The sequence below is a fragment of the Papio anubis genome, chromosome 9 (genome assembly GCF_008728515.1).
Source record: "Papio anubis isolate 15944 chromosome 9, Panubis1.0, whole genome shotgun sequence".
In the NCBI taxonomy this organism is placed as follows: Eukaryota; Metazoa; Chordata; class Mammalia; order Primates; family Cercopithecidae; genus Papio; species Papio anubis.
In genome coordinates this window covers 1,075,232-1,087,836 of record NC_044984.1, presented here as the reverse complement: position 1 = coordinate 1,087,836, position 12,605 = coordinate 1,075,232, and the positions used below count along the sequence as shown (strand labels likewise).

General features: G+C 39.2%; 1 protein-coding gene across 14 annotated transcripts in view; it reads right to left on the bottom strand.

The window, feature by feature from the left end:
- Window positions 1-12,605, bottom strand: part of ERC1 (ELKS/RAB6-interacting/CAST family member 1) — a 535,673-nt gene that overhangs the window by 436,932 nt on the left and 86,136 nt on the right. For all 14 annotated transcript variants that reach the window (XM_009217664.4, XM_017945570.3, XM_017945565.3 and 11 more), the window contains exon 3: window positions 6,972-7,388. In XM_009217664.4, the coding sequence (XP_009215928.2) occupies window positions 6,972-7,388 (417 nt within the window). The remainder of the gene's footprint in view (window positions 1-6,971; window positions 7,389-12,605) is intronic.

Sequence of the window (12,605 nt, the reverse complement as noted above, 5' to 3'; positions counted from 1 at the left end):
TATAACTTTACAACATTTGTATTTGGTATTTCTATATCTACTTGAAAATATTAAAACTGCATTTTTAAAAAATAACACACAATTTCCATTTTCAACTTATTTCATCTGATTTCTCCTCGTTAGCATTACCTAATTCCAAATGGGTAATTCCAAACCGATTCACTTTAAGGTGAAACTGTTGTCATTTCATTTTTACACCCCAGCAAGCACACAAGCAAAACAGAACAAGAAGCCCTGACTGGGTGCGTGGCTCCTGCCTGTCATCCAAACACTCTGGGAAGCCAAGGCAGGCAGACCCCTCAAGCTCAGGAGTTCGAGACCAGCCTGGGCAACATGGTGAAACCCCGTCTCTACGAAACATACGTAAATTTAGCTGGGTGTGGTGGTGCTCAAGTGCAGTCCCAGCTACTTGCGGGGGCTGAGGCAGGACTGCTTGAGCCTGGGAGGTTGAGGCTACAGTGAGCCAAGATCACGCCACTGCACTCTAGGTGACAAAGTCAGACCCTGCCTCAAAAAAAAAAAAAAAAAAAAAAAATCCTTCCCTGCATACAATAAAGACTTGGGGTGTATTTTAAACCATTCATTAGGCATAAAGCTTTTCTACAAAGACATTTTAAAACTCATTGCTCAAAACAAAATCCCATTCGGAAGGCTGCACCTTCCAGTTCACTATGAACACATCTTCCAGTCAGTGAGCTGATAAGCTCCCCCTTCCCACCAAGCACATCAAGCCCATGCCTTCTGCACTGTCAATAAAGAGAGAAGACTGGAAATAGAAGTACTATTCAAAGGAGTGTAAGAAGTAGAATACGCTATTTGGTCACTTTATTTCACTCCTTTTGGGCTGAACATTTTCATTCGAAAAAATTAGAGGTAGAATTATCTGAATCTTGTTATACTCTGTCTTTTTTTGTCTTAGTCCATTTAATGTTGCTATAATATACTTTCAACTGTGGTAGACAATAGGAAATATGTTTTCTCTCATTAATTAAAGAATAATGACTAATTTATAGTTAGAAAATAAACAAGTTAGAAACACATTTTGGTTTTTTATTTTTTGGTGCAGTGGCATGATCTCGGCTCACTGCAACCTCCGCCTCCCAGGTTCAAGCGATTCTCCTGTCTCAGCCTCCTGAGTAGCTAGGACCACAGGCATGCACCACCACGCCTGGCTAATTTTTGTATTTTTAGTAAAGACGGCGTTTCAGCATGTTGGCCAGGCTGATCTTGAACTCCTGACCTCAAGTGATCTGCCTGCCTCAACCTCCCAAAGTCCTGGGATTACAGGCATGAGCCATCACACCTGAGAAACAAAATGTACTAATTCTCCTTTTCCCTAGTTGTTTCTTTGTAAAAGTAAGTCAACTTTTACTTGCATACCTGAGAGAAAGAAGTATATGTGACTAAAAAGTAAAACTTATGTCTGAAAATTTTTTTTCAAGTTTCAAATCTTAGCCCTCAGCACCCCTGGTTCAAGGGTAGAAGCTCCACGTTGTTCGTGAAGTACCTTCACAGATTCAATCCTCCACACAAGTTCTGAATTTATCATACTCACAACACAGTGGAGACAGAAATAAAAAAGAAGGCAGGGTAAATGGAAAGAACTGTCATCACTTTTTCGTATTTTAACTTGCCTAGTGTCACGCACCATTGTACCTGAACCCATTACCATCTCTGGTAAATAGCACTGTGCTGAGAAAATGTCACCTTGTCAAAATGGAAATGAAGGACAAATGATGTAATTTAAAAAGGAGAGGAAGGGCCAGGCACGGTGGCCTAGCATTTGGGAAGCCAAGACCAGCAGATCACTTGCGGTCAGGAGTTCAAGACCAGCCTGGCCACACAGTGAAACCCCATTTCTACTAAAAATACAAAATTAGCCAGGCGTGCAGTCACATGTCTGTAATCCCAACTTCTTGGGAGGCTGAGGCAGGAGAATCACTTGAACCCAGGAGGGGCACGTTGTAGTGAGCCGAGATCGCACCACTGCACTCCAGTCTAGGTGGTAAGAGTGAGATTCCATTGCAAAAAAAAAAAGAAAGGAGAGGAGGAATAACTTAAATAAATAAGGTATGCAATTGTTGTCATTTTCCAAAATTGCTACAAATGAAAAACTAAGAATTTATTTTTCTTTTCTGGACGGGTGTGGTGGCTCATGCCTGTTGTCCCAGCACTTTGGGAGACCAAGCCGGGAGGATCACTTGAGGTCAGGAGTTTGAGACCAGCCTGGCCAACATGGTGAAATCTCAACTCTACTAAAAATGCAAAAATTAGCCAGGCATGGTGGCAGGCACCTGTAGTTCCAGCTACTCAGGAGGCTGAGGCAGAAGAATTGCTTGAACCCGGGAGGCGGAGGTTGCAGTGAGCCAAGATCGCACCACTGCACTCCAGCCTGGGCGACAGAGCCAGACTCCGTCTCCAAAACAAAAAAAAATTCTTTTTAAATTCCTATTCGTTTTCTAGTTTTTCTGTGTGTGTGTGTGTGTGTGTGTATATGTATATATATAAAGTATATCTTTATAGAAAAATATATAATACATATTTATATATCTTAAATATAATTTTTATTGTAAATAAAAAATTTTATCTTTGTACATATTTATTATAAATATATGTAAACATATGTTTCTTTTCTCCAGTCTCCTCTGCTTATACCTTCTAACTGCCAGTTATACAGACAAGCAGTCCTCAGATATGCTAGTTAGATTCAGAATTCCCTAGCCTAGAACATACTCAAATATTAGCACTTTTAACCTCAAAGATTTTTGCAAACCTAACATGATAGCAGTTGTACTAACACAGTATGTTGATTAAAATAGAGACAAAAAACTAGTAGGCTGCAATAACGTTTTAAAACAAAGTTGTATTTAATAATCACAATAGCATCTACCAGCATTAAATAAGTAGGAGCACATACTGAAATATATTTAGTTGGCCTATAGACAATGTTTGGTATGCATATGGATTGAAGACCCAAAAATATCCACAGAGGATACCATAGCAGGTACCCTCTGCTAGCGAACTGTAAACCAAAGTTGGGGCCTCAAATGTTGGTGTATTAACAGAATCACCTGTCAAGCCCCCCCGCACTGACCAAGTCTTGCCTGTAATTCAGCATTTGTCCAATAGATGTCCCCACTCTTCTATCAATCAAATGAAAGGAGCTACAGCAAAATACAAAATCTAAGAATAAATAGTCACACAAAAATGTGATTTGAGTATAAACAGAAAATACAATGCTTAATTGAAATCTTACTTTTTATCTTTCGGCTTTTTGGAGGGAGAATTATTTACCTCCTAGCTACAAAATCATGTTCATAAAGAAAATGTAAAACTAATTACAAATGCCATTTTAATGCTATCTTATTTCATCAAATCTAAGATGCCACTGATTATAAGACACACCACTGTTTAAGTGCTGAAAAGAAATAGTGGAAATGCCTCCAAATAAATCATGACACAAAACTTTATCATTTAGGGGTTTTCTGTCGGTTGGTTTGTTTCTGAGGCAGAGCGTTGCCCAGGCTGGAGTGCAATGGTGCAATCCTGGCTCACTGCAGCCTCCGCCTCCTGGGTTGAAGCTGATTCTTATGTGTCAGCCTCCCACAGAGCTGGGATTACAGGTGTGCACCACCACACTCTGTAAAATTTTTGTATTTTTAGTAGAGACAGGGTTTTGCCATATTGCCCAGGCTGGTCTTGAACTCCTGGCCGCAGGCAATCCACCCGCCTTGGCCTCCCAAAGTGCTGGGATTACAGGCGTGAGCCACTGCACCCGCCCTAGAATTTTTACTTAATACTGATTGCAAGAGCTAGTTTTTTTAAACTTATTTAACCAGAGTTTAATCACATGTCACCATAAACTGTTTTCATAACTGTTCCCATACCCAGTAATTTTGTTTCAATGCTGATTTACAGAATATTTATGCAGAAACACTGAACAACAAAGTTAACGTGGAAAATACCAACAATGCTCACACCTCAGCTGAAATGATGACAAAATGAATGGACACGATTATGTTTGTGAATACACAGGCAAATAAATATACTAGGACTGCTGCTTTGCTGATAGACTGTTAACATGACACCCAGTGTTAACACTTAACTCAATTTCATTGTTAAAACAGGGAAAGCTGTGACCTTTAGAACTGATTAAATGAGTGCCAGACATGGTGGCTCACGCCTATAATCCCAGCACTTTGGGAGGCCGAGGTGGGGGGATCACAAGGTCAAGAGTTCCGAGACCAGCCTGACCAACATGGCGAAACCTCGTCTCTACTAAAAATACAAAAATTAGCCAGGCATGGTGGTAGGTGCCTGTAATCCCAGCTACTCGGGAGGCTGAGGCAGGAGAATCACTTGAACCCAGGAGGCGGAGGTTGCAGTGAGCCAAGATTGTGCCACTGCACTCCAGCCTGGGTGACAGAGCCAGACTCCGTCTCAGAAAAAAAAAAAGAATTGATTAAATGCCAGTTTTTTTTAAAAGATGGACAATAATTCAATAACTAATGAAATTTTTGGATATCCTAACATTGCCAGCCCATAATTCTCTGTGCTTCTTGATATGCTAGTGATATTCTGTATATCTCCAGCAATCATTTCAAGTCCCCAATCCCCTAACCTAGATCACAGCAGTTAAATTCCTTACTATACTCCCTTGCTCACTCTTCTCTCCTTCCTCCTTTATTCTCAGCACAACCAGAGTAAATTTTAAAAGCTTAATCAGATTGTGTCACTCCCTTGATTCAATAGTGGAATGGTTTTCTCTCCCATTTTGAGTAAGATTGTTACATTATCTGCAAGGATCATAAAGGCAGGTACTTTTTCTCAAAGACGGCATGGATTTGTTTGCTGCTATATCCTTAGTGCTGTGCACATGGTTGGTGTCCAATAAATATGTGACGAGTGAATCTGACTCTGACTACCTCTCCAATTTTGCATCTCATTAAGTTTTCCCCTTATACAGTATATTCTGGCCCTCCGGCCTCCCTCCTGTTTCCTCAAAATTCCTTCCTGTGAGGTCTTTAAAACTGTTCATGCTTCTTCATGAAATGATTTTACTTGGCAAAGCTGGCTTCTTCTCTTCAGATCTCCACTGAAAGGGCACCTCCTAAAGGACACTTACCCTGTTATAAAATCCCCTTCCCAATTAGCACTCCACTCAGAAAGTCTTACTGAACAGTGCTGATGCACAGTATTCCATCCTTGTAAAAGAAAAAAAGAAACAGAAATAATGAAGGAATGTATAAATAATAAAAATGGGGCTGGGTGCAGTAGCTTATGACTGTAATCCCAGCACTCTGGGAGGCAAAGGCAGGTGGATCACCTGAGGTCAGGAGTTCGAGACCAGCCTGCCCAACATGGTGAAACCCTGTCTCTACTAAAAATACAAAAATTAGCTTGTGCACACCTGTTGTCCCAGCTACTCGGGAAGCTGAGGCAGGAGAACAGTTTGAACCCAGGAGCCAAGATCGCACCACTGCACTCCAGCCGGGGACAGAGCAAAACTCTGTCTCTACTAATAATAACAATAACAATAATAATAATGGGCCAGGCATGGGCATATTGCCTGTAATCTCAGCACTTTCAGAAGCCAAAGAGGGAGGACTGCTTGAGGCCAGGAGTTCAAGACCAGCCTAGGCAACATAGGGAGACTCTATCTCTACAAAATATTTTTTTTAATTTAAAAATTAACAATGCATGGTGGCATACACCTGTAGACCTACCTACTAGGGAGGCTAAGGCAGAGGGCTCACCTAAGCCCAGGATTTCAAGGCTGCAGTGAGCCATGATCATGCCACTGCACTCCAGCCTGAGTGACAGAGTGAGACCCTGTCTCTAAAAATAAAAATAAAAATTTAAAATTAAAAAAAATCACTGGGAGCGTATACATAACAAAAATTAATAATTATTACTAAGTAACAATACCTTGGGTTATAAGTTTTTGTTCATCTATTTCCTAATTTTACTACAATGGATTTCCAGTGTATTAACATTATGTTTTTAAAACACAATGATGTTCTACTTCAAAAATAAAAATGCCCTCACTGTAAATACAGATTTCAGACTTTTTACAAAAGGAAAAATTATAGAACAACCTACAAATTTAGAAGTATTTTTTTAAATTATTATTTTGCTGCTTTGGGAATATGTCATTTTTTAAACCTCCTCCCTCACATTTCATTTAAAAAGGAATTATTCATACTTATACTAACAGAGATTGGGGATTTATTTTCCCCTGTCCAAAAGTGAAAATTATCTGAAATCCAACCATATATAGAAAAGTTATTATGGCTATTAATTTTTTAATTCAATTTAAGATGATTTCTTCCTTTATGCCTCCTGAAAATGATACATTATTTAGAAAAGTAAAAAATTATCAGTAGTCACCGAGGTAGGTTAAAAATAAGTAACACTGTGTCTCTACATCACTCTCTCCAGCTATGCCTCCATGGCAGCCAACGATTTTTATCACGTATCTTTTACAGCAAGGCAACAGTTTCCATGGAAACCACAGGGCAAATATCCATTACTGCTGCCAAGGACTTTTATGAGCACACATAAGCTGAGATAACCGCTTACTCTCTTTTATTAATATTTTTAAATGGTTAGCTACTCTGATTCTGGTTTTGTTATGTTTGTTGTCTCTATGAACAGATCTAGAGATGAGTGAAAAATCAAGTAATTTTTGTACCCCTTTAGCAACAAATGAACTCTCAAAATCAGGGGAGCAGGAGAGAAAAGACCCAGAAAGTCACTGAGCCAGCATACATGCCAGACAATGTCATCCCATTTGCCCTTACAACAGGGCAAATCACAACAGAAATCAGTGACGCACTTAAATACAAAAGATGAAATTCTCTTCCATTAGCACAGCAAAGCACGTAGATTTATTGGGGCCAAGATGCTGATTAATCAGGGAAAAAAAAAGATAATCAATAAATCATAAAACTAAAAAAGTAGCCACATACCTCTCTCAACATATTGTTCTCTTTCTCCTTCTGCTCCAAAAGGCTTTCTAGGTGATGAACGTGCATCTCTGCCTCTGCCAGTCGTCTTGTTCTCTCATGGTCTTCCTCGGTAGCCTTGGCAGAAAGTCCTTTGCTCTGCAACATTTCCAGAAGCTTCTTAATGGATTCATCCCGAGCGTTTAGGGTCTGCTTTTGAGTCTCTATACGCAGCTCCATTTCCTCCAATGTCTTTCGAAGAAGAAATAGCTCTTTGGCCTGCCGCTCATGCTCAGCATGAAGCCTCTGAAAGTTCTCCTCTGTCAGCTCTGCTACACAAGGTTCGCCAGTCCTACTGCTACTATCTTGCTGAAACAGCTGATTCAGGTCCCTCTGGATCCGTAATTCATCCTGGAGAGCCTGGATCGTCATCTGCATGTGCTAGAACCAAGACAAAAAGAAAACCCCAAATCAGCTTTCCTCCTCAAGTAGCAAATCAGAGCAGCCTGCAGGAATCAAAAATAGCTACAAGAAATCTGCATCTAGCAAATTAGGATTCACCTTATTCTGTTTCACAGGTCCTTAAAAAATAATTGAGATAATATGGAAAATGTCAGTAATTTAACTTCAGTTTATTCCCGACAGGAAGCGAAATAAGTATGGCACTCCTCACTTTGCATAAACTATAATAAAGACACTGTTCAAAATTAATAGAAGGTATTACACAGAAACTAAAGTTGAGGGAATATGGGAAATGGGAAATCTACAGGAATATGAATACATTCATTCAAAAAATTTCATCAAAACAGCCGGGCATGGTGGCTCATGCCTGTAATTCCAGCACACTGGGAGGCCGAGGCGGGCGAATCAGCTGACGTCAGGAGTTTCAAGACCAGCCCGACCAACATGATGAAACCCTGTCTCTACTAAAATACAAAAGTTAGCCGGGCGTGGTGGCATACGCCTATAATCCCAGCTACTCGAGAGGCTGAGACAGGAGAATTCCTTGAACCTGAGAGGTGGCGGTTACAGTGAGCCAAGATCGCACCATTGCACTCCAGCCCAGGAAACAAGAGTGAAACTCTGTCTTTAAAAAAAATTTTTTTTTTCATTAAAAAATACAAAGGATGGCCAGGCGCGAGGGCTCACACCTGTAATCCCAGCACTTTGGGAGGCCAAGGCAGGTGGATCACCAGGCCTGACCAAGACCAGCCTGGCCAACATGATAAAACCCCATCTCTACTAAAAATACAAAAATTGGCCAGGTACGGTAGCTCACGCCTATAATCCTAGCAGTTTGGGAGGCCGAGTCGGGCACATCACAAGTTCAGAAGTTCAAGACCAGCCTGGCCAACATGGTGAAACCCTGTCTCTACTAAAAATATAAAAATTAGCCAGGTGTGGTGGCACAAATCTGTAATCCCAGCTACTTGGGAGGCTGAGGCGGGAGAATTGCTTGAACTGGGAGGTGGAGTTTGCAGTGAGCCAAGATCACACCACTGCACTCCAGTCTGGGTCACAGAGCAAGCTCCGTGTCAAACAAACAAACAAACAAAACCAAAGGACAGCGAAACATAAAATGACTTCTAAGTATTATAAACATTAAATAATAAATATTAACAAGTAATCTGTATATGCCAGATTGTGCCACACATTTTTTATGTTATTTCATCTTCATTATGACACACGGACTTTTTTTTAATTTTATTGTAGTAAAAATCTTTAACATGACATCTACTCTCCTAACAACTTTGAAGTGTACAATACATTATTGCTGACTACAGGTACAATGTTGTACATCAAATCTCGAGAGCTTATTCATCTTAACCAAAAGTTTATATTCCTGTTGATTAGTAACTCTCCATTTCCCCCACCCCAGCAACTACCATTACACTCTTTGATTCTGTGAATTTGACTATTTTAGATACCCAACACATGTACTATTATTTAATTTTACAGACGAGGGCACGAGGTTAGAGAGGTTTAAGCACTAGTCCAAGATCACAGAGTAAGTGATAGAGCTGGCATTCAAAGCAATCCTTGCAGCCCACTAAATCTAGAATCAAGAAAAAAAGAGGCCGGGCGCGGTGGCTCAAGCCTGTAATCCCAGCACTTTGGGAGGCCGAGACGGGCGGATCACGAGGTCAGGAGATCGAGACCATCCTGGCGAACACGGTGAAACCCCGTCTCTACTAAAAAATACAAAAAACTAGCCGGGCGCGGTGGCGGGCGCTTGTAGTCCCAGCTACTCGGGAAGGCTGAGGCAGGAGAATGGCGTAAACCCGGGAGGCGGAGCTTGCAGTGAGCTGAGAACCGGCCACTGCACTCCAGCCTGGGCTACAGAGCGAGACTCCGTCTCAAAAAAAAAAAAAAAAAAAAAAAGAAAAAAAGAAAACTCCAAATCAGCTTTCCTCCTCTAGTAGCAAAAACAGAGCAGATTGCAGAAATCAAAACTAGTAATACCTAAAGATAATAATATAGCAAAGTTTTTTTTAATTAGAATATGCAAAGCTTTTGATACAGGGGATGATAACAACATGGGTGACTAATTAAATAAAGGTATTAATGCAGATAAACTACTAAAAATGTTTGAGAGGGCATATCTTTAGCTTGTATCCCTTAAGAAGGTATATGAACCTTTAATCTGAATGGATATGTAAAGTCCAGTACATTATACAATGAATTCCAAAAGGCTATTACATCAAAAATCTTAGTTTGAGGAATGAAGAAGCAACAATAAAAGATCATTCCCTGATTCAAGGTCTAGCAGTGTACCATACTGGGAAGAACACTAAACTGTGATGAGAAAACATGAGTTTTAGTTCTGGCTCTCACACTGACTAGTTATGACATTTAGACATGTCACCATCTTTCTGGGTTTCAGATTCCTCATACTTTAAATGAGGGTATAAATACCTGCATTATCCATTCAAAAAAATCTCTCTTTTTTTGGAAACAAGGTGCCTGCTGTATTAGTTTGTTTTCACGCTGCTGATAAAGACATACCCAAAACTGGAAACAAAAAGAGGTTTAATTAGACTTACAGTTCCACATGGCTGAGGAAGCCTCAGAACTATGGCGGGAGGCAAAAGGCACTTCATACATGGTGGTCGCAAGAGAAAATAAGGAACAAGCAAAAGTGTAACCCCCTGATAAACCCATCAGATCTCAAGAGACTCATTCACTATCATGAGAATAGCACAGCCCCCATGATTCAGTTACCTCCTCCTATGTCCCTCCCACAACATGTGGAAATTCTGAGAGACACAATTCCAGGTGAGATTTGAATGGAGACACAGCCAAACCATATCACCTGCCAGTGTTTTTCAGCCTTAAAACGGAAAGAAATTCTTACACATGGTACAATATGGATGAACCTTAAAGACATTGTGCTAAGTGAAATAAGCCAATCACAAAAAGACAAACACTGTATGTATCCATTTACATGAGGTATCTAAAGCAGTCAAATTGATAAAAAGGAAATAGAAGTGTGGTTGCCAGGATGCAGGAGGGGGACAGAATGAGGAGTTATTGTTTAATGGGTATAGAGTTTCAGTCCATCAAGACAAAAAGAGTTCTGAAGACAGATGGGACATACTGAATGCCACCAAACGGTACACTTCAAAATGGTTAAGACGGTAAATTGTACGTTATATGTATTTTACCATAATAAAAAATTGGTTGGAGAGAAGATATTTGTCACAAAATTTCACTCATGGATATTTCAGGTTAGTTCTCATTTTTCACTATTGTAAGAGGCACCTTCACATACGCATCTTTACACATAAATCCACATTTTTCTTGGGAACTCTCAAAGATGGAATTGCTGAATCACGAAGTGTGCACGACTGTAATTCTGACACATATTACAGATCATTTCCATGTGTATCTTCGTGTGTCTACTTTTGGGACTCCTCTCTTCTCGTTCTTTGTCCATTTTGTTATTGAACATTTTTTCCTGATCCATTTTAAGAGCTCTTTGTATTAGGAAAATAATCTTTCACCTGCTGTGTATGTTACAAATATTTTTCCAAGTGTGCCATTTTTCTTTTAACATTGTTTATGATGACTTTTAATAGATATCTTCTTTTTTAATACAAAGACAATGACATTTTCCTTTATCATTTCCAGTTTGGGTATTATGCTTTTAGCAAGTAGTGAACTTTCAATTATGGTAGTCTTTAAACACTTGAAAAGCACTGCTATTTCTTTCGTAGAATAAACTCACCAAAAAAAAAAAAAAATCAGGAGTTTAAATTCATGAATATAAATTTAAAAATGCATTTCACTACCAGCATCATCTTTTAATTATTAACAGTTGCTGGAGTTCAAAAGACCCTCAATAAAAAGATGTATCAAAATGCTAATTCTCTGAAAGCCTAGTTTCTTTCCCTTGGAAGTCAACAAAATATCCTGACACTCCTGAGTGAATATATTCCAAAGGGAAATACCAGAAGTTAAATTCAACAGGGAAGCTGATTTCTAGGTATGACTATTCCTCCTTTTTTGAACATTCATCATCCATTCATTCAGGTTAGGAGAAATATACATTGGCTATAGCTAATAGTTTCACATACGCTTTGGCACATATGGCTAAATGTAGCATGGCAATTACTATTTTGGTAAAGAAAGAAAACGTTAACTACTAGTGTGTCTGGTTCTTCAGCTCTGCTCGCACCCATTTTACTAGAGTATAAAAATACAACAATGCTGAGTGGTAGCCTAGAAGTCTATACAGCAGTTTTCTCCACTAAAATATAAACCAACATTTCCTCTTTTGGCTACAATCAGGCTAGCTTTATTTTATAAAAATTCCTGCCAACTCCTTTGGAAGAAGAAGAAGGAAAAAAGCAGACTACAAGCAAGGCTACTCTTTCTTCAGCGTATTCACACAGAAGATAAAATGGGCATATTCACACATCACAGCCATCCATAATGATCAACCAAAAACAGATACATTGAGTTTAAGGAAAGATCTAGCTGTAAGATAATACTAGACTGTCTGTTTGGGAAGTCTGGTCCCGACACACTGCAAAATGATCTCACACTCCAAATTTTACAGCAACACCCACTAGTCCACTTCTCACTCTCACACTCAGCTTGATTTTGAAAGGCTGGGAAAGTATTTGCCTAAAATTTACTCCAGGGACTGTACTATTATCACACCAAGCTATATCTCAATGAAATGGTAGGATATTGTGAACAACAATAATGAAAATTCTTAACTCTCTTGACAGGGCCTATGGCTTTTATTACAACAATAATATATCTGCAAAAAACAATGACAGATCACAACTACTATTCATATATTTTAGATAAATATCAGAAGCTCTTCTGAGGCAGAACTTCCAACAAATAAACTCACTAGTTTCTTAGAACAAGAGTACACTTTGATCCCGTTTATTCTCATTCCTAAAATAACAGAACTATGTAGTCTAGAGACATTTTTAGAGAAAAAAAAATGTGGATACGTGAAATGGTCATGATTACAAGCAAAACATATCACAGAGAACTCAGTATACTGTTTATCAAGAAGATCAGAGTCAGAGAAAACACCAGCACTGTACCCTTTTATAAATGTTAAATTAAGAACATTTTTTTTCTGAAACATATAAATCCATGTATTAAATAAACTTTATTAATGTAACATGCAAAAGA